Genomic DNA, 22,545 nt, shown 5'->3' with positions numbered 1-22,545 from the left:
AGAATTGTCTAAATTGATACTAAAATCTCCAAGAACAAAGGTGTCCTACTATTATTAATGTTTCAGTATTTATATTTTGATAGAGATAGCATAAAATAATATATTCGAGGACAGGGTATGACAAAGCCTTGGCTTAGAACTTACAAAAGCATTTCTAGCTACTGCTTGGAACAGCTGTGTAAAGTACATCCTAAAGAATTTTTGTATGCAGTGGGAAAAAACACTGGAAAATAACTAAAAGTTTCAGATTAGAAAATATGCCAGGAAGATACATAGGTATGACAATATTTAATCTCAGTGGTTTTTGACAATTTAAAACACTTTTGAAACCTGGAGATTGAAAAGATATAACTAATCACTGGCACAGCAAAATGAGTTTCCCATTCTAATATTATAAATTTAGCATCTTTCTACAGTTACGCTAACAGTAAAAGTAAGACAACTGAAATGCACAAAAACAGTTTTACAACATTCATTTTAAAAGTTCTTCCTGGCTGTCATCTCTATTTTTCCATGCTGCTACCTAACATTTGAAATTCTGATTCCGGATAATACCTGGGCTTTCCTAAGCCATGGTATGTATTACTATTCCTTAACATTTGCCCCAAGGGAAGAGAGAATGGTAATGGGCAATTGGGACATGGACATTTGCTATATACAAATAATGATCCATTGCTAGAAATGAAAACTCACCTTTCCACCTGCATTTGCTTGACTTCAATAATGCAATGTAACTTGATGCTGATAAAAATAAACCATTAAAACCACACCCTCTTATGCCAAGAGTGAGTTAGCTTGAGGAGAACTACCCAAAGCCAACAATCTGGAAACTTTAGGACAGTTTTATTTTTAACAGTATTTTCTAGTTTTTATCCAAATTGTTTGGCATCACAGATATAGAGTCCAAGATTTTGATCGGATTTAAAATAGCTCAAATGTTATCCAGGGATTTTTGTTAAGAAATATTCATTTGGAGATTTTTATTTGGTGCAGTCTGGCCCTTCATGGAATGGTACATCTAGGAGAATAAATTTCAAAGCACAGGTTATGATCTCACACTGTTTAATGCTTTGCAAATTGTTGAATATTCTAGATGTCTATGGAAAAATTATCAGAACAAAGATACAGTATGGAAATCAAAACAGTATTAGAAAATATTTGGTAGAAATGTATATATTTTCAGTTTTAAATGTGCAATTCTCAAGAGGTTCTCTTCTTTGTTGAGACTTCCGAAAAGAGATCAGTTTATAACCATTTTATTTTAGACTCATTTAAGACAGCTCATTTTGGAGTTCCTGATATTGCTATGTTGACCAAGGCAAAAGTACAGAAGCATTTATGAGACAATATTGACAAGTAAAGTAAATCAAATTTTGAATCTTGGATTTTAGATTTTATGTTGTACTATGTAGTCTCAGGAGAAGCCAGTTTTTGCTTGATTGGTTGGTTGGTTATGCTTTGTTTGATTTGGTTAGATTTAAATATTTGAGGAGTGAACTAAAAAGTAGCTAACAATTTATACAAATTGTTGAAATTGTCAGAACATCGTAGCAGATGGTTTGCATGGAAAGGTGCATGGTAGGGTGATTCAGAATTGCTATCAGCATGTTGTGGATTTTCTCAGGTTTTCCTGCTATAGGTTAAGATTAAGCTTTGACCAATAACTTCATATTCCTTCTTAAAAATAATGCAGCACATCTTACATTTCAAAGCAACCAGCACAAATGCAAGTGATGCCTATTCAAGCAGACTTTCAAAGACAGCACACACTACTAACACAAAGAGCTCTTCCACTTTTCAAGGATACAGTGATGGGACCTGGTACACATAGTAGTAGGATTAGCATTTTTTTTTTTTTAACTTCTTGGAACGGGAGATCAAACTTGACCCTTCCTCCTTGGGCAACACATAATAACAAAATGGCTCCAGCATTACTATCACACCTCTTTCTAATCTATAGCACAGGAGGGACCAGAGACACCAATTACCAATGAGTCACAAGAGCAGACAGAAAACTGTTAGTAGTTCCTGACAACCAGATATTAGGATGCTTTTAATAAATGTGTTCTTGACGCAAGGTGTGTTAGGAATGCAGCTTAGAAAGTGATGTCAAAAGTGTTAGAAAAATGGAGCTCCTGTCCAAGTGGCCTCGAGAGATTTTACCCATGCCTTAATCTACCCTGTCATCAATAAGTGAATAGCTCTGGGTCTTCTTGAAGCATTATTTGAGTCTCCAAGAAAAATAATGAGATCTATCCAAACGGTCATTAGATTTTATGTGCAGCGTAGTACAAGTTGTCTTCCTCTACATTGTGTGCAGTGACAAGCATCTGAATGAAACTGTCGTGGACACGACTGACTCCCATTAGGAAGGGGCCTTATAGCTCATCCATTTCTACTACCCACTGGATGCAGGAACCTATGCAACAAGTCCCCTGACCAGCAACTGGAAACGAGGATCACCTGCCAGACCCTGGACCAAGACTATGGTGTGGGCAGGCTTGGTGGAGTTTGCTGGATGATTTTTTTGCTGTATAATGATCAATTCAGTGAAGAAGACTGAGAGATCTAGTTAAGCTTACTTTGGGGAGGGAGAGTTCAATTCTCCAATTTTGTAGAAAAAAAATGAGCCAATTTCTAGTTCTACATGAAGATCAAAACTAAAAACATTTTTATTAAGATGCTATTCAAATGAATGAAGAGAACACCCGTCCCTCCCTCCAAAATAAAGCAAACCAAAAACTCGGGAATGGTATGAGCCACAAGGACATAATTCTGATAAAATTTGCATGATCGAGGCCTGGATGTGTCAGGGCTGGGTCCTGTCCTGATAGGGAAATATCTTTTTTTGAAGATAAAACTTTCAAGGAATTCCAGAACTATGTTTTAAGGAGATTTATGGGGGTCCCTTTTAAATTTGATTTTGCCTTATACTCAATGTAAGACATTTGTACGAAAATATAAAAGGCATGGCTTGATGTTTAACGTTTGTGTTTTATTGTTGTTGGCACCAGAAAAGCTCATGTTCTATGTCATGTCACTGTACATACTGTAAACAAGACTGCATTAATATTGTTTTCTTATGTTTTTTTTGTTTCAATGAATCTAGATTTTAAAAAATACATTCACAAACTACCTTATGTTTAAACACAATGATTCCCTTTTATTTCTTAACTGTACCCAAAACCCACAATAAAAAAATCATTTAAAGCTGTGTGTTTTCGAACTCATCACTTAGAAATCAAAACAAAACAAAACATAAAAACAAAGATCAGTTTGCAACATAATTTAAAGAAGCTCTGGTTTAAAATACCACAGCAGCAATATAAAGAGCTGGTGGCAATCACATTGGGGATGAGACCAGATCAATGCATTTTGTCCACATCGGCATCCAATTACAGTAGTTGTTAAGTTCAGTCCAAAAAGTTATTGCTGAATTTGTTGCATGGAATTTGTGAAGACAGTGTTATTCGGCAGCATAATCACAGCAGTAAAAATGAGAACGGGAGCAATTCATTGTTTTTGTGAACTAAAGGGACCATGATGAGGACCTCTTGTGATTGCCTGAAGATGATCCTCAGTTGCATTCCTGTGTGCTAAATGCTTAAAATAAATGCAAATGACAACCACCTTTGGCAGGGGGGCATAATCAACTGGTTTGGAAATCAGATTATTTCCCCTCCCTTCTCCCCTTGCCCCAAACCACAGGATTGAAATGGTACCAGTTTTCTAATGTATTTCGTTCTCATTAATAGTACATCAGCTGCTCTTGTATTTAGGCAAAATCAGTAGGATCACAGATTTTTCTTTGGATCCATTCACAGTAATTGCTTTCTCCCAAAACAAGCCATATTAGTTTTTGTCATTGGACCCCCTCTCCCCGCCCCCCAATTTTTAAAGAACAATTTGGTCAACTACTGTTTCGTTTTTAAAACAGTCAATACTCCTGAGATTGCCAGTTGAGCTCTCTATATGTCTCCTGGAGATAACACTGCTGTGATGAACAGTGAAACAAAACCAAACAAAACGAGGTAGGTTAAAACAGGAAGCGCAACACAGATATCGTTTTTTGCAACACCTCGATACCACAGGCGGCCATGCTTGTAGCTTTGGAAAAAAAATCCCAGACAGTCACGTAAAAGTTCAAATCATTTGAGTAAGAGTTTATAAGGACACAAGTCAACCTGAACTAAATACATACATATCTCTGCACAAATGTTGTTTACCGTATGTTGGGTAATTTGGAGGAAGGTAAAGTGATTAGGGTCTCAGAATTTTGGCCAAAGCCTTGCTTTCAAGTTCATTAAAATCTGAGCCAACAATGCCCGCTGTTGTCTGCGGCAGGCTTAGGAGTCTACTCCCTTCTCTCACCAACCTAAGGAGAACACTGGCAGCTCAGAAACATTTGTTATTGATTTTTTTTTTTTTTCAGTCACAGTTTTCATCTTGAGAAAGTGGCACCCTCAGGAGAGAGCTGGGAATGTCCAGAGCCTGGATGTCACCCACTCCCCAATTCCCACAAAAACAAAGTCTCAGTCCAAATGAAGCCCCAAATAAGTGACCTCTTACTGGGACGCTTTGTGCATTTAAAAAACAACGTGTGTGTGTGTGTGTGTGTGTGTACATATACACGTATATAAGCTTGTTTCCCAGAGGCTCTTTCTGTCTGACTCCGTCTGTTGTCCCCTTTTGCCCTGATCTGTTGCATAATAGCTGAGGAAAGGGTGCATTACAGCCCCTCCTCAGTGGCCAGGCCAACTTGTTCAATGGCATTTCTATCCCATTCAACACGCTCCATTCTATAAAGGGCCATATAAAAATATGACCTGTCAGACTCACAAAAGTGGTAGTTGATTTTATTAGACTAAGGCTAGTAGTTTAGCCATTTAAAATCTATTTCCCAAAAGAGGGGAAAACTAGTATTTTTTCTTCTCTTTTAAAAACTCATTAGCCAGTTGCTATCAAAAAGCAACCTTTTGGGTTGGTGAAGGCAAGAGAGTTCTTAAATCACCCCACTATGCAGTGATGGCCTTCAGTGAAAGGAGATAAAGTACATTTATTGTGCTGTCTCTCACCATTGGAAATCGGAAATTTTACAACATACTGTGTACTTAAAGCTAGCAGGCAGACAATTAAAAACAGACTCATTTTCTCAGTGAGCATTCTCTCCCCATTCTTACAAAGTAAGGGAGTAAAGAAAAAAGGTAAAAAAAAAAAACCAAAAAAAAAAAAAAAAAAAACCTCAAAAGCCACCATAACACAGCTTACTCAGAAGAGCACACAATATCTGTTTCTATCCCTAACTCCGAAGGGCACATGGTCCATCTTTGTCCACGGACAACGCAGCATCCTTGGGGATCTCCTGGACATTCCTGCCACCTTTTTCTCTCCTTCTCAACCGGGCTGCAACACTGAAAGATGGACTGTATCGGGAGGGGTGGAGGGAGAGGAAAAGGGGAAAGTGGTATGTTCGACCAAGCCTTCTGATTCTGCCTCTAGACTGGCATAAGTCCACATGAGTTATGTTCTTTTACATTAGAAATAACGCCATGAAGATAAGTGCCAAGTGCTCTTCTGTTACCAGTTCATCATGGAATTTCTGTTGAGGGTCATGAAAAACACTTGGCTACTTCCTCCAGATCGCACGGATGCAAAAAATACCTGTTTGAAATTAAAAACAAGTTAGTTCGACTGCATGTTTTTTTCCCCTCTTTTCTTCAACCGTCCATCCATTTCCTTTCACATGTCCTATCCCTGCCATGTGTCAGCTCTTAAGACTCAATGGCTAGTGCTTATAAAGTGCCTTCTGAGACAGTGCAGCCTATGTAAACACACCTGCCTTTATTACTCTGGTTTGATATCAACTACTATTACGGTATTGGCCTCCAGGGACGCTGCAGGGGCTGGATATCATTGTGACATCTTTTGGAATGCTCACATTTTAAAAGAGAGTTTCCTGCTAGGATAAAAGTCCTGACTTCTGGCCCAGGACACAACAGGTCCTTTGATGATTTTCAGAAAGGCACAGAGGCTCCCCTTCTCTCCCTCATAAATGACATGAAGGCAGACTTTAAGGTGGAAGAGGATCCTTTCAAATTCCCAAAGTCATGGGCAAACTTTGGGTCTACTATTATATAACTTCCATTTCCAATTTTTAAAATTTCAAATCAAGCAATTTCAATGGCTGTGGTCAAACACAGTCAAGTGTTTAATGCTTCTTTACTGTGGCATTTTGGGAGTTAACACTTAGCTTCTCTGCTGATGCTGGCATATTTGTGGCCAGAGCAGATAATGGCATTAATAAGTAGAACCACAGTCCATTAGGTCTGAGCCTGTTAAATCATTTTATCAAATGACTGAGAGAAGTGAGCAAAATTCTGGTTACTGCTTGCTTGAGCTGAATGTAAATGAACCACTGCCCTTGGAAAACAGGATTTGGGGCTGTGGCGTAGCCCTTCATCAGCCAACACCTAACTTTGGTCCAAGGCATTTATTTTGCTTTTATCACTAGTATAAAGTCTCTGCTACTTCATTTCCATAACTTCTTCAGAAGAATGTTCTCTCCCAACAACTTCTTAAGAAGTCTATGGAAATGCTTTTCATTCAGTTAATGCTACATATGAAAGTAAAGCTACTCTTAGGGTCATTGAATCAAAATGGGGAAGGACAGAGAGAACCCATGGAAGGCCATAATGAGGGAAGGAAAGGGCTGCTGTTCTCTCCAGGCTGTGTGTCCTGGGCTCTCCACCTCAGGTCTAGACACTGGTGTGGTCCAGCCTTCTTTTAATGATGTGGGCCTGGCTTGAAATAGGCCTGTTAGAGTGGGTCATCAGTGAACCAGAGTGTGGGTGTTCACACCCAGATCACTCCTCATCCTGGGATCCCAGAGACTGGGTAGCTGTTGGAATCTTACTAGGTTAGCTCTGTTTTTTTTTTTTTTTTTTTTTTTTTAATAATACTCCTCAGTCTCTGGTACATCCTTGCCACCCATAACTGTTGTCCACCCAGACCACACCAGGCCAGGGAAGTTGGCCAGGGTGGGATGTAGTCTAGGCCCATTCCACCAGGGCTGGACAAAGACCAGCCTGGCCAATGGGGAACCCCAGGGTGAACGAAGAGGTATACAGCAGCCCAACCTGTCCCGTTCTTTCCTAGGTGTTTATGCCTGCTGCACGGGGGCAGCATCTCTTTGTTGGCCATGGCCACAAAGGTGGGATTTACAAATGCAAATATAGCTTAGCTACTAAAAACTGGGTTACTCTACAGGGAGGGCACGGTAGAAGAAGCACTGCTGCAGGATACCCCTCAGAAGCGTCTGATCATGCTGCATGGACACAGCCAATTCCACTGGAGAACAGTCCCCCTATGACATTTCAGAAGAGACATGGCTGGAATGACACAGGACATGGCACTAGTTGAGTTTGTGATTGTGCATTTCTTAAGGAATGGGTGACAACTTTCAAAAGTTTATATTTATACATTTCAAATGTTTTACACTTAAGGGTGAATATAAGAGTAGGGTTAGGTTTTGATAGTGACTTTGTGAAGAGTCTAAGAGGGGAATTGTGAAGCTGACCCACTGGGAGATGAAGATGATGGGCCAACTGCTCTAAGTGCGTAGGAGAATCTGGGGATGTCTGTTGAGTTGTCAGAAGGCCCGCAGCCCACAGAAGTTATATATAAGAGCTTATGAGAAATTTCTAGATGTTTGTTTTGATATGTGAGTAATATATCTTGAGTGTTCACATGAGTCAAACCAGATAATGCCATTTCAAGATACTACTGATTAACACAGAGGTGATTCAGATCAGTATAAAGGAGAATGAAGGTTTCACAGGTACCTGGTGGTCTCTTAAAATGCAAACACTAATGCAAATGTTGAAACGGATTTACCTTATCATTTCTTTCACAAAGAAACTTTAACCTTTGAGCTCGCTTATGCATAAATACTCCATCCAAATGTCCTGTTTCCACTGACCGGATCTCAATAGCTTTCTCGCCCCAGCCCATTATCTGATTGGAATGAATGTAGGCTGTCAAAAGGAATTTCCAAAACTGCATTAAAAACATTAGATGGGCAATAACTCACAGCATCTGTTCACATCTTAACCACATAAATGACAAACGACTTGAGATAAACAGACAAAGTAAGTCTTACAAGTGTTATTCACAGATTTTTTTTTTTTTTTTTTTTTTTTTGTGGACTCAAATGGTTGTTTCACATTTCTTGACTTTCGTTTCATTTGGGGGGTGTAACTGCTGAAGGAGATAAGGAATGGTTAACCTACCCACAGATGTGGGCATTTCTCCCCATTGGAGCACCACATCCTTAGTTATCCGGCCATAGGTGTTCACATACACCCCCTCATCCTCATAGCAAACAAGCATTTCCATCCCATCTGTTTTAGGCAAGATGACGATAGCATGAGGAGTGATATTGCCCTGAATCTGAAAGACAAAGAAAAGCCATGCATTATTCTTTTTGAAAATAAGACAACACCTTGATTTTCATCTCTTGCAATTTAAAAAAGCTTTTATGGAAACTTTCACTCTACGATTTTCTTTGCTTAATTTAATCACAGATCTGTCAGATGCCCTGATAAATATAAACTTAGTTGCTAGATAACAAATCCAATTTACTTGTTCCTAAAAGCAACAACACAGTATTGATGGGGTACCTAGTATTTGTGAGGCACCCTTTACATATATGATCTCTGGCCCTTAGAACAGATCCCCGTGGTAGTTATCTTTGTTCACAGATAAGGAGACTGTATCTCAGAAAGGTTAGGTAACTTGACCAAAGCTATGCTAGTATTGGGTGGGAGAACTGGCATTTGAACATATCAGTTTCTGGTATTGAAATTCATGTGTTTTCTGTTAGAACAATTGCTTCCCAAAAAGATGAGGAGAAAGCAAGGCAGCTGAATGAGGCGAAGCAGCTGTAATGGGGCTAAGACGGTCCCCACCAGACAGGCTATGAGTACATGACTCAGATTGTTTATCTGGGTGCTGAAATACCAAAATAATCCAAATTAATGGTTTGTTTAGAAAAAAATTAGAATTACCACTAATTAAAAAAAACAAAAAACATACAATTGAAATAAGTGTCAACTGACCTGTCCTAGAAGATGTGGTGCTGCTGTGATCCCTGGTTGAGGATGTCGCAGCAGCCCAGTATGTACTTGATGGATAGATGGATAGGAACGTTGGGATCGGGAACAAGCACAGTGATGCCCTCACAGAGAGCCTGAGTGTGAGCTCTATGTGCACACGCACACAGGTGTGAAGAGTAATGTAGCAATGAATGACTAGTGTGTGTGTGTGCATGTGTACAACAATGCACTAAAATAATCTTTTTCTGTGACTGTGCTTCTTTAGAGTCTCCAAACTCTTCACATACCATCAGCAACAGAAAAGACCTCAGACTCTCCTGACAGTGTCTTCTGTGTGTCACCTGAGGATCACACACAGGATGCATAATTTATACTGCACAGTTCTAGAGAGTGAATCTGTGCAGCAGTTCCCTCTAGGAGTCATGTTTTAGGCAGCATATCAGCAGAGTAATTGGGATATTATATTGTTAAGAAGAAGAACTACAGGGCTGGGGTTGTGGCTCAGTGGTAGAGCATTTGCCTAGCACATGTGAGGCACTGGGTTCCCTCCTCAGCACCAAATAAAAAAATCAAGGTATTGTGTCCATCTACTACTAAAAATATTTTTTTAAAAAAAGAACTACAAATTTGAATGAATGTTATATCCATTTTTTAATTTAATGCTGATGATAACCCTATGGGATAGGTTCTGGCATTCCCATTGACAGACGTGCAAGCTGAAGGTTGCAGAAGCTGTCTCACATGTCCATCTGCAAAGCCCATTCAGATAAAGGCAAGGGGCTGAGCTCTGCTGCTTGAGGCAGTATAGTGTAAAGAGGAACTAAAACTAGCTGAAAAGGGATTTTCTCCAGGAAATTAGTATCTGATCATTGTTTTTCTCCCACACAATTTCCATTCAAAACTGAAAATGGAAACTTATCCATGCCCTGAAGGAAAAATTAAAATACATTTTAATAAAGTCCAAAGAAACAATATGTAGATTAATGTCACATAATCTCTTTATATGTTACTCTGTTTTAGGAAGTAATAAAAATTAGCTAAATTTATATGTTTTACTTATTAACCTATTTTGTCCCATCATCCCAGATGTGGAGCACCTATAAAAACTTAAATATAGTATATTATTATATATAGATTATATATATAGATATAATATATAGTATAATAAAACAGTAATAAGAATATAATTACATTATAATAATCATTACATAATAATACTAATATGATTATACATACAAGCTCTAGATTTTGACTTTCAACCTATTTTAATGCCCATGTGCCAATTTCATTGAAATAGCTGCAGAATTGAAAAGTTGGGTTGAAAGCATTCTGTCTTCCTGGTGAAGGCCCGAAGTCCATCTGCTTTACTAATTAGTAAGGGTTAGCATGACTTCTAAAAATGTGCAAAACAAATCTTTTACATGCAGAAGGCCCTTTATAGTCTGCTTTGGGAAACTTACATGAGATGGTATGTAGATATCATAAGAGTTTCCTGAATCAACATCAATTACATGGAAACCGGTGTGGGAGCCAAAAATAACCTTTAATCTTTGACCTTCTTCTACAGTGAGATCAACTAGCAGGGGCTTGTGCTGAAGATCTGAAAAAGACTTTAAAAATCACCCTGTAAGTATCCACATCATTTAAAGACATTATCTGAATAATATGTAGCCACTAAGTTAATTTCTGAAAAGCTGAAAAGCCAGGATATTTGTCTTTGGTAGGTCTATTCATATTCTAGCTCCAGGAGGAAGGGTCCATCAGCCCTTTTTGCCTCCTTTCTCCATCTCTGGTCCTCAGGGCAGTGCAGGGTTTACAGCAGAGAAAGTGGTTTATAGCTATGTTCATAGTGTCATTCTATCTTTAAAGCTTGGTGTCTGGGTGCTGCTGTTCTGTTTACTTCTGGCCTTTGCTCTCTGGAGAAGGTCCTGCCACCTCTCTGACCCTTCTCTTTGCTATGTGGCAGCAAGGCCCATCTGTGGTTGCTATCTTTCAGAGACAGCCTGGGGTGAGCATGCTCTGGCCTCCACTTTCCTTCAGTTACTGAGTGGGAATCAGAGAGGCTTTCTCTAAACTCAGTGTTGAGATCTAAGACTTAGGTTTGGGCAATAAGAGAAAGGGATGGAGGTGAAATATCACAAGACTTATGACTTGCATTGACAACTAAGGTTTAACTAGAAAGTTCTAGCTGAGCTTCTGTGGACCAAAGCCCCAACCAGCTGTTGAGTGTTCCTCTTCCTTTGCTACGACTTACTCACACACTACCTTTACTGCATCTTGAAATCTAGGGGAGGATTTGAGAAACCACCATTGCCCTGGTGATACTATCGCTGCTACCTAACATACCCTTCTCCCCTCATCTTCTGCTAGCATCTCACAGCATAGGAAGCGTTCCCCTCCTGTCCCTAGGGGTCAGCTCTAGTTCTCCCTATTCAAGTTCTTGCCTTTGCTTTTCCCTCTTGCAGGCTGGGGCGGGTCTGCTGAACAGAGCATTTTGCACTCTCTCATTGCTTTGGCTAGTAACCTGATGGCAGTGACTTCAACGTCAGAATGGGAATGGGATCTCCACTGAAAAGCTTTTATGGAGAGAATTTGGCACAACAGGAGCAGCAGCACATTAGATTTTCGGAGACATCCCTTAAGTGTTATTATGAACCTAATGCATTCCAAAAATTCCTTTCCATAAAAGTGGGGTTATGGAGGGGAGCCCATTTCCACTGATCAATCTGTCTTCCTGAGCACATCACAAATGAGCCACTTGCACTAAGGGAACAACAGAGAAGTGGGGTGATTCAGCCCTGAAGAGGGACAGCTTTGGCTCCCACATGACATATGTGGCAGGAGAGAATAAATAAAAAGCCAAAGAGAGATGGTAATTATAAAAATGGAGAAAAGTCAAGGGCCAAAGAGCTACTGAGAAAGACAGACAGACACAGGCAGAGAGAAAACAGAAGATAAAGTCACACTGGCTATGCAGTCTGAACACATCAGGGGGCCTGCAAGTACAAGTCTTTCTGGCATTTGGGGGTCAGCTTTCATGAGCTGAGGCAGATGGGATTAAACATATTCCGATCCCACTTTTACTCAATCTCATGAATCCCCTGGGAAAATGCAGAAAAACTAGGTCATTTCCATGAATGACTACACTCAGTGTTCATTTCAGGGAAGTCTAATAGCAACAGGGAGATAGCATCAACTGAGTTTTAGAGACTTGGTCCAGAAAGCCTCATGATTGTAAGACTTGGAGATTCAGTGCTGCCAGTGGTCTGCCCTTTTGAGCCCAAACACCAGATAACACTCTAGATGCTTTTAAAACAGATATCATTGCACAGCATCATAATCAATACTTTGCCTGGTAACCATCCTGTACCAAATGTCTCTTGCAGATGATGATTTGCAGATCTCAAATGAAGGAAGGTAAACATAAAATTTAGTTTGACTGGGCTGGGGTTGTGGCTCAGCGGTAGAGTACTCCCCTAGCATATTCGAGGCCCTGGGTTCGATCCTCAGCACAACATAAAAAAATAAATGAATTAATTAAAGATATTGTGTCTAACTACAACTAAAAAATAAATATTTAAAGAAATTTAGTTTGACTAATCTCATAGTAGTTTTAAAAATAATGAATCTATGAGTTCCTACAGTTCCAAAATAGGTTTATTATTTGTCATATGTAGTAAAATTGGTATTGGTTTATGTGGAGAACAGATGGCTGGAGGAAACGGAAAACCAAGCAATCACAGGCCCACTTACCTTAAATGCCATGAACTTGTGATATGGTTTAGGAGCCCAGGCATATATCTCCACAGCATTCTTTAAGGCAATCACCAAGAATTTGATCCTTTCATATTTAACTGTAATAGAATAGTTGTAAATTAAAAAGTACATCAATTTATTCAATAATTTGTATCAGTGAATGTATAAGTCACAAGATGTAAATATACACACACATATACACACTCCATATTTGAGGGTGATGCTCCTGGCGTGGGATTTTTTTCATAGATACAGATTTCACTTCCTTTACCATACCTAGTCAGCAGAATCTTTTTTTGTGTGTGTGTCTTTTATATTACTTTACCTGGATTTTAGGTTCAACCAAATGTAAGTAGCTAAAGCTGGTATGGCAAGGTGGTAGAAAAAATGCAAATGGGTAGAGACATAAAAGGTGCCAATTGCTTATTATTCAGATTAGAGTTCTAGTTATTTATTTATTTTTGAGAGAGAGAGAGAGAGAGAGAGAGAGAGAGAGAGAGAGAGAGAGAGAGAATTTTTTAATATTTATTTTTTTAGTTTTCGGTGGACCCAACATCTTTATTTTATTTTTATGTGGTGCTGAGGATTGAACCCAGCGCCCCGCGCATGCCAGGCGAGTGCGTTACTGCTTGAGCCACATCCCCAGCCCCAAGTTCTAATTATTAAGTAGAATAATTGCTTGTTTGTGTTTGTATTGAATTTTGGAATATTAGGAGACCTGAATTCTGATAATGGCCTATTTTTAAGAGTTTCACATACTTTGCCAATTCCTTTTTATTCTCTGGGAAAGTGCAATATTAAACATTTTAAATTCCATGGATAGAATCTTGATAAAATTTCATTGTTGTCTATTTTATTTTTACCTTATACAAAGTAATAATAATGTTTATTGAATGGAAGAATATATTTTGTTGTCTGATCTTCTGTGGTCTATGTGTCTTTGATACCATAGTGATTGATATTTATAGTGATGACCTTGAGAGGTTACAGAATCCTTTAAATGCCTCAGGATCTTTAAATATTAAATGTAGATTTTAATTCTTAGAAAGTCTGTAATCTACAACTGATGCACATACCAGGCGTTTTCTTCATAAAATATCTGTTGAAAAGGAATATTCTCTATCCTGAAGAAACTGGGTAGGAAAATACTAATGCACTTATTAGATGACATGTTAAGTTTCCAATTGTCTCCACAATTTTTCATTATATGAATACTTTATAAGATTATTCTCTAATCTTCTCACTTAAAACTTATGCAAAGATTCAAGATTAAAGCTTAAAATAGCCTTGAAAATACAAGTGTATCAAAATATATATAGGCTAAGAGCAATAGATAAATATAAATGAATCTTGGATATATAACTTGTTTTTCTGTTTTCTCCCATTTTATGGTTTTAAAATTTCATGTAAATTTGAGTATACTAAAGTAACCAGGCACTATAAAAAGATCTCAGTGTTTTGACTGAAATCCCTCAAAGAAAGCAAAATGGAGCCCAAAGTAGTTCTCTGGATAACTGAGGCAAAAAATGTTCTGAAAATTAAACTTGTCTCAATATTCTGGTAGATAATGATCAGTTATTGCTCTCTGGTTATATTTCATTTTGCATGTATCCGTATACGTCAGTCTTCTAATGTTAGGGCAATGAAAAGAGATAGCAGTGATTAGGAGGAAGAGGTCAGATTTGCACTGGCCCTTCTAACATTTAGAGCCATAGGACTTTTGCAGCTTCAGAGATTTGAAAGAATACTTGCCAGGTATATGCAAGAGATAACACACACAAACTTTATTATTTCCTGTAATGAATTTTATTGCTCTGTAGTTATATAATATTAGTTTTGTACATAACATTTGATCATTAGGAATATTACAAATGCCAAGTAATAAAGGTAAAATACTGAAAGAAAATCCTAAAAGTTTTATGAGAGAAGTATCTAGAAATAGCTTTCAAACCGTTTCCATAGTAGTACTTAAACTACATTGTTTTCCTATGAATGCAGGATCTATTTCCCCCCAAAAGAAGCCTACACTCTAAAAGAAGACAAATGGGCATATGAATCTGCATTCTTCCTGGTAAGAATAATGAGATGCTTGTTTGATATTTTGCCAAATAATCAGATTACAAACAAGAAAAAAATTAGAATTCTAGGGAATCTTATTAGCAAGTACTGAATAATTCTGAATCCCACAAAAATATACAGTGGAGCAGAGAAGAGCTTGTACCTTCCCAGCTTGCTATGGAAAAATGCTCCCCCATGTGGTCTAGTTTGTGAATAATACTGTGTCTTTTAAGCATCCATTCCTGTCTTTAAAAATACCACTTAACTTGTTTCTCTGTGCATTGCCTACGCTAGATTTGACTGCAGCTGTGGTCACATATGTTTACAGGCATTTAATGTTTATTTTCTTCAACACCTGCTTTAAATGCATACTAATAAGCTCATTGTGTTGTAAGGATAATTTTTAAAAAAATAAAACCCAAATAAATAGTGGGGGCTTATCCCTTTAGGCACTGGAACCTTCAAGTTCACTATATAGCACCAATGCTTCCTAGTGTCAAGATATCTGGGAAGGTCACTTGAAATGAAATTAGAGGAAAGGTACATGAAGACTTTGCTTCAGAACAGTCCCCTCTTCAGTTGGCAGAAGACAACATACTGGGGTTCTTGCAAGGACGGGCCAAATGACCGAATTCTTGCTTTCTGAGCTCTTCTGTAGCATGGCCCTGTTTCATACTCTGTCTTTAACACACCTAAGTAGCTTTCAGCCTCTGTCACATAACACACACGATTGGACCAGCTCTTCAGGTAACAATATCAACTGTGCACCATGCTTTTCTGTCACTATGTCACAGACACTTTTGAAGTGAAGGTGTGGAAAGCTACTCTGCTGCCCCTCTATGGACACTCCTTACATTAAATAATCCATCTTATCCAGGTCACATTTAACAACCTCCACACATTCTCTTAATTTTAATCAACTTTGAACATGTTTTATAGAAACATATTTTAAAAAGTCAAATGGTCATATAAGGCATATAAAAAACTGCCTCAGCCCCAAGTCCTGTTTCCCACAAACAAATACTTGCAACTTTTTAAACTTCTTATTTGGCAATTTATTTCCAGATTTCCAAGTAATGTGCTTATTCAGTTTTTTTTTTATTTTCTTCAATTGTAGACACTATCTACCAAACCTCACAATAAGAAAAGGGTGTAGTTTCTTATATCTCCTTTTATCTCTACATACACATAAATCACTTTCTCCCTCACACCTCCAACACAGAGTTTATATTTTTGGTTAAAGCAACATGAAGTGTTCAAATTGTCAGTGTTCACAGCTGGGGCATGTGATATACCATAATTACATTTCCTTAATTTTTCCTCACTACCCTATTTTACCTACTCTAAGCATGTGTAAACTTTGTGCTAAGACACGCCTTTTATCATGGTCAACCGCAGCGGGGAATCCATTGGTACCATTTTATTTTTCTTGAAGTCACTCTCCTGGAATCCTGCATCGTCCTACTGAGCTGGGACTGATTTCTTTCTAGGCTAGTGGCAGAGTTATCATTTTGGTTCCTTTCACCATTATTCTGGGTATTTTCTTCATCTTTTTCCTGGATTACCAGGTTTAGTTCTTCATTTTGGTGGAACACATCTTCTGGTAGCTACTGAGCATGGTGTGTGAAATTTTCATTTTAGAGACCCTGCACACCTGAAAATTTGTTCATTTTGCACCAAAGTTGATCAATGGTTTGATGATATGATGATTAATTTTATTTGTCAGCTTGACTGGGCTACAGGGTGCCCAAATATTTGGTCAATCATTATTCTGCATGTGTCTGTGAGGGCGTTTCTAAATGAGAGCAGGCTGTCCTCCCCAGAATAGGTGGGTACAATTTGATCAATTGAACACTTGGATAAAAGCAAAAGTCTGCATCCTCTTGCCTGACTGAGCTGGGAACTTAGTCTTTTCTGGCCTTTGGACTCAGGCTGCATCAACAGTTCTTCTTGGGTCTTGAGCTTGCTGGCTTTTGAACTGAAACTACAAGATTGGCTCCCCTGGGTCTCCAGCTTGCTGACTGCAGGGACTTCATGGTCTCATCATCATGAGAGCCAATTCCTTATAATACACACACACACACACACACACACACACACACAAACATATGAACCCCAATACTGACAGTTACAAAATATAAGTTAGAAATAATTTTGCCTTCAGATTTTGAAGGCAGAAGTTTTAAACTTCCAGGATTGCTGTTGAGAAGTACCAAGCCTCTGTTTCTGTATCTACTATATATAAAATGTTTATCAATTTACTTAGAATACAGAAGCTTTAAGGACTTCTGCCATCTTGGTACTGAAATATCAGTTGGTGGGCCTTCTTTGAAGTCTTTTTTTTTTCTTTAAAGTAAGTATATTGGGTACTCAGAATCCTTTTAATCTGGGATGCCAAGGCCTTTGGGTCTAGAAAAGTCTCTTACATTCCTCTTTTTTCCCTTTTTTCTAAGACTCAGATTTTGAACATCTGGGTTAATTTTTTCTTCTCTTTTTCTTTCCTTTCCCTTTTCTTTTATTCTTCTTTCTAGGACATTTCCTCATCTTTATCTTTCAACATTTCTATTAAAATTTTTATTTCTGCCAATATGCGACAGTTTGTAAGATTGGTTTCTTAATGATCTCTCCCCACCTGCTCTCCCTTTCTAAACAGCCCTATTCTTCTGATACCAAAACAATTTGTCTAATCCTCTAAAATTCTTTCCTTCCTTTTCTCCCTATATTTTCTTTACTCCTCATTATCTTTGTTTATTCTAAGGTCCTTAAATTCTGTTTCACTTTCCCTCATGTTCCCTGTCTCCACTTATTTATAGGAGACCTATCAGCTGCTAGGATTCATTGCTGAGTAGCTAGATAGCAGACCTTTTTCTTCATAACTTCAAATGTTAGTACCTGTACATCTTTTCTTTCTGGCCATTTAGTTTCTTCAAAGACAAGTCTTTCAAACTCTTCCTTGAGAATATGATCATCATCATGGTTGCCAACACTTTGGGAGCTAAAGAGGCAAAGGGAGGGTCATGCATAAGTATGCCCTCACGAGGATGCCCACCATCAACTGGCCATGTAAACCTTTCCTCTTTTGCTGTAGTGAGGGAGGGAGCACCCTGCCTGCTGGGAAGGTCCTGGAGGCCTAGCTTTGATCCGCTTCCCCCAAATCCTTCCTTTTTCAGACATACCTTATAACACTGCCTCAGATTCTCCTGGGCCCTCAGTCCCTGGGACTTTCTGTGTTCTGCAGAGTGACTGGATTATTTTGATAATTTTCCCGATTATAGGTTTAGCATTTCCTGGTCTGCTAGGTCTGTTCCTCTTGTTCACTTTTATTGACATCTGTTGTTTGCTGGCTTCTCTCCTCTTGGTCCCTTTGACCTTGTAGGCATAGTACATTTTTATTCTTTTAATGTGTCCTTGGGAGGAAGTACCTATAAAAGTTGAAACTGGAGCCTAGGACTTAATTCTGAATGCTTCCTTTGAACTTCACAAATTTGACTTCTGGGGGAATAATTCGAATATACTTTTAGGTTCCAGCAACATCTTAAGCTGGTCACATAGGCATCATCAATATCTGACTGAAAAACTGAATGAAACTTAACTGAATAACTCTGACGAAGTAAATACACTGAATTTGCAATCCCATGTCTGGAGACTTACCAACTTTGTAATGTATACAGCCTTCCAGGTCCCCGACGGTGATCCAGCCTTGCTTCTTTTCCACTTCTGGATCATTGTGTAATATTCTGTTTCTTAACCATGAAAGGTAGTAAACTCGCAGCTTATTCTTCTTTCCTGTTGAAACAGCAGAGCTTTAATTCCAAGTCCCTGTGATAGCTTTTTTTCCCCTCCTCCCTTACCTCCATTTTTTTTTCCATCTTTTTGTTTACAGTTTGTGTGTGTGAGAGTGTAATAACCAGCGTCCCCCGTGCTTCACAATTAAAGTGTTTTCTCTAGCAGGACTTGTGGTTTAAACAGCTCCAAGTGTTTTGGACAAATTACAAAATTACAATCTGTCTTTACCTTCAGGTGGTTTCTTACTTGAGCAAGCTGCTCTTTTCTCTCTTGCCAGCATCTGCTAAACTCACTAAGACCCAAGTCTGCCACAAACAGCATGGCTGATCATAGTTTCAGGACATTCTAGATCTGAGCCCATGAAGCAGTGTTGACAGCTGAGCGTTTTAGCTCCTCAGGAGTCCTGTCTTTCCCTCACACTCTGACCTGGCAGTGGATGGCAATGGAAAGCCTCTTCTCTATCCCTTGAACCTACTTTGTCCTACGATCCCAGATGTGGAATACCTATAAAAACTTAAACTATCGTAGACAATATAATTACATACATATAAAACTATTTTGCAATAATTGTAATATTTAAATTAATACCAATGAACACTATAATATAGAAGCTCTAGATTATGATTTCTAACTTACTTTAATGCATCTGTGTCAATTTCACTGAAATATTTGCAGAATTAAAAACTGGGGACTTAGTGAATTAGAGATGACAATTGTTAGTGGCTTTATCTAACTAACGAAAAAAAGGATTTTAGAAGGAGACAGGGAGACAAGTTCAACAAAGGCAGTTTGGGTTCAGAAATTGATATTGGACAGGTTCAAGGGGCTGTGGTCACTGAAAAAAATATGGGAAAGAAGAAAAAAGATGTGGATCTGGAAACAACTTGGAAGCTCCTTTTACTAAAGTGATCTGGAGTAAAGAATTCATAGGATGGTAAGAAAACCACTGGATTTCAGGAAGAGCATGCAAAGAGGAAAATGGAGATTATCTCCATTAGATTATCTGAGGAGCACTGGGGTGGCTTTTCCTAAGTAATGAGAAATATGGGCATGTAGGTTTTACTTCTTGAAAACTTATTTCCCTTTGATTTCTCTTTGTCTTTAAAGATGTTTTACATTTCACAGATGTGATATATACCAGAAGAAGAGAATCCATGCGCTGGATTTGACACAAGAGTTGGTGTATTCGGACCTGAAATCCAGGAGTCATGATGCAGTGGCTATTCGCTTTTGTAACCAGAAGGTAGAACATGCATTGCTCAGGACAGCCAGGAGGGGCAGGGACACCAGTGCTTCCTCCTTTCTATGACACTATGGATCCAAGGGCAACTCAAGCACCTTGTGCTCCTATTTTAATTTTCTCTTTTCCCCATCTGTGCCTCATGATAACAGGAAATAGTTAAGAATGAGGATGTGCTACTAACAACATAATAAAGCCCGAACATGAATTTTCTGGTAGCATTTCCACTTTGGGTAGATGACTGACAGACATGTGCTTCTAATTTTGATTTGGTAATGTAGCAATCAAAAAAGCAATTAGCCAGAACAAAGGACTACACAGAATTAAACTCAGTTCACAATACAGGAAGAATTGACTTGGTTAACCCGTTTTGGGGAAGGATAAAACAAGTCCTTGGCCAGGCACAGGGGTGTACAATTGTAATCCCAGTGACTCGGAAGCCTGAGGCAGGAGGATTGCAAGTTCGAGGTCAGCCTCAGCAAGTTGGCAAGGCCCTTGGCAATTTAGTGAAACCTTGTCCCAAAATAAATAAAAACTGGGGCTGGGGATGTAGCTCAGTGGTGGAGCACTCCTCAATTCAATCTCTAGTCCCAAAACCAAACAAACAACAAAGCAAAACAAATCTCTAAGCATTCAGTGGAAAGGTAAAATAAACAGGGAACTGGGGTGTCAAGTGAAGCATTTTCCCCAAATATAAAGTACAGTTGAAGAGTTAAACTTTCCTTGAGGTTCAGTGCAAGGTTGCATTGTCTCTGTGTTGTGAAAGCTGAGTGTAGATCCCTGTTCACAAACTTGGTTGCATGATGGAAACCCCTCGGGAGCTCTGAACGCTGTGCATGCCTGGGCCCCACTCCCAGAGATCCTGACCCTGGTCTGCGGTGCAGCTTTTATTTTCACTTCTCCCCAGGTAGCTCCATGAGTAGATGGGCTGGGAGGGAGAGAGGGCATTTGCTAAACTCCTTCAAGGATTATGAGAAAGAAAAAAAAAATCCTTCCTTTCAACAAACACAGACTCTTTCGGGATGCATTTTACCAATAATAAGGTTTTCAGGGCTGGAGTTGTGGCTCAGTGATAGAACACTTGCTGGCATATGATGGGGCCCTGGGTTCTATCTTCAGCACCACATATAAATAAATAAAACAAAATATCCGTTGACAACTAAAAAAATATGTGTATATATATATATACACACATATATATATATATTTAAAAAATAATAAGGCTTTCACTTTTATCTCCAACCTTAAAAAAAAAAAAGAAAAAGAAAAAAGAAAAATCTCTTTTGGGAACTCGGAAGAGCTACAGAGTGTAGCGTTATGACTGGCTCCCTCTGCTCTGAAGACTTGGTCACCCCAAAGGTCCAGCTGCACTTCCCAAGATATCAATGGACCACAAGTGGGAGAAGAGAAGAGCTCAGAGAAATTTCTGTTTACTCAATTCTCCTCCCAGGAGCCTACATTTTGACATTCTCCATCTCAGGATGCTGGCATCTTTAAAAAAATCCTTGCCGAGTCCTGATAGAGGTAAAGAACCATGAATACACAGCTTTTGAGGAACATTTTGTGTCACTCAGATTTAATACAGAGGTGAGAGGCTTCCCAATGGGTGATCTCACGCTGGCCACCCTGTTACCACTTTCTGTGATGCTTCTTGGACAGGAACGGCAGAGTTTTGAATTTCTTCAGAAACGAGGTAATTACCTTTCCTACTTGCACAGACCTGGGGAACCATGGTGATCGACCTGGTAACATACCTGATATTGTTACAAGAACATTTAGTCCCTCTAGCACATCCATCTGCTGAAATCGTCTCCGGTTGATCAGATTATACACTTTGCCTTGCCCACTTCGGTCCAGAAGCATCAGGCCATTTTCGGTTCCCACCAGAAGGTTTACACCTGCAAATTTAAGAAACACCCTAAGACTGACTTTCTGTGAGCTTTGACCTTCTGCATCTGGGGTTCCCATAACACCTAAGGAACTGCTTTGTAAATATAAATAATGGGCAAGTCACCACTACAGTAGGGAGTGTAGAAACTCCGGCACAGTAATTAAATCACTGTCCCTCTAGTAATGGAATTACAGTTTTCTTTTATAAAGTGGTAGCTGCATTCATTACATCGAGCCATTTACTACCTAATGCAGAGAAACCTTGTCAAGGGGAGCCTTAGGCACAGCTGTGAAGGTGGCACAATTTCCCTTTATTTCCTTCCTGTAACAACCGCCTCTTTCGTGGCTTTCCTTAAATAATCCACTTCTCTTTCCCCAGTGTTCACCCCACATTTACTCCTGCAGTTATTTCTCAGGAACCTAACTATCTACCTTGGGCATCCAATAGAGTTTCCATTTCTATACTCCATGGGAACAAAAGCCCTTCCTCCTCCTCAAATCAAAATTTGACTCTCTTATGTCCTCTACACTCCAGGCTCAGCTTCCTGTTGGGGAAACAGGACATCCAGAGAGGGTGTTAACAGATAGAGAGTCACATGAACGCTGACTTTAAGAGAGTTCTCAGGGGTCTAATGCTTGTCCATCCTACCTGGCATGGAGACACCCTGATTGCAAAAGCTCTGGCAGGTAAGTGGTCTTATC

At 39.0% G+C, this 22,545-nt stretch overlaps 1 protein-coding gene across 2 annotated transcripts in view; it reads right to left on the bottom strand.

The window, feature by feature from the left end:
* Positions 1-1,045: 1,045 nt before the first annotated feature.
* Tnik (TRAF2 and NCK interacting kinase) overlaps positions 1,046-22,545 on the bottom strand; it is a 382,522-nt gene continuing 361,022 nt past the window's right edge. For both annotated transcript variants that reach the window (XM_027942207.2, XM_027942206.2), the window contains 7 exons: positions 21,708-21,851; positions 18,579-18,713; positions 12,867-12,967; positions 10,574-10,723; positions 8,289-8,448; positions 7,894-8,033; positions 1,046-5,661 (listed from right to left, as the gene is read on the bottom strand). In XM_027942207.2, the coding sequence (XP_027798008.1) occupies positions 5,578-5,661; positions 7,894-8,033; positions 8,289-8,448; positions 10,574-10,723; positions 12,867-12,967; positions 18,579-18,713; positions 21,708-21,851 (914 nt within the window). In that variant the 3' untranslated portion in view covers positions 1,046-5,577. The remainder of the gene's footprint in view (positions 5,662-7,893; positions 8,034-8,288; positions 8,449-10,573; positions 10,724-12,866; positions 12,968-18,578; positions 18,714-21,707; positions 21,852-22,545) is intronic.

The sequence above is a fragment of the Marmota flaviventris genome, chromosome 8 (genome assembly GCF_047511675.1).
Source record: "Marmota flaviventris isolate mMarFla1 chromosome 8, mMarFla1.hap1, whole genome shotgun sequence".
NCBI lineage: Eukaryota > Metazoa > Chordata > Mammalia > Rodentia > Sciuridae > Marmota > Marmota flaviventris.
This window is presented reverse-complemented; position numbering and strand designations above follow the sequence as displayed.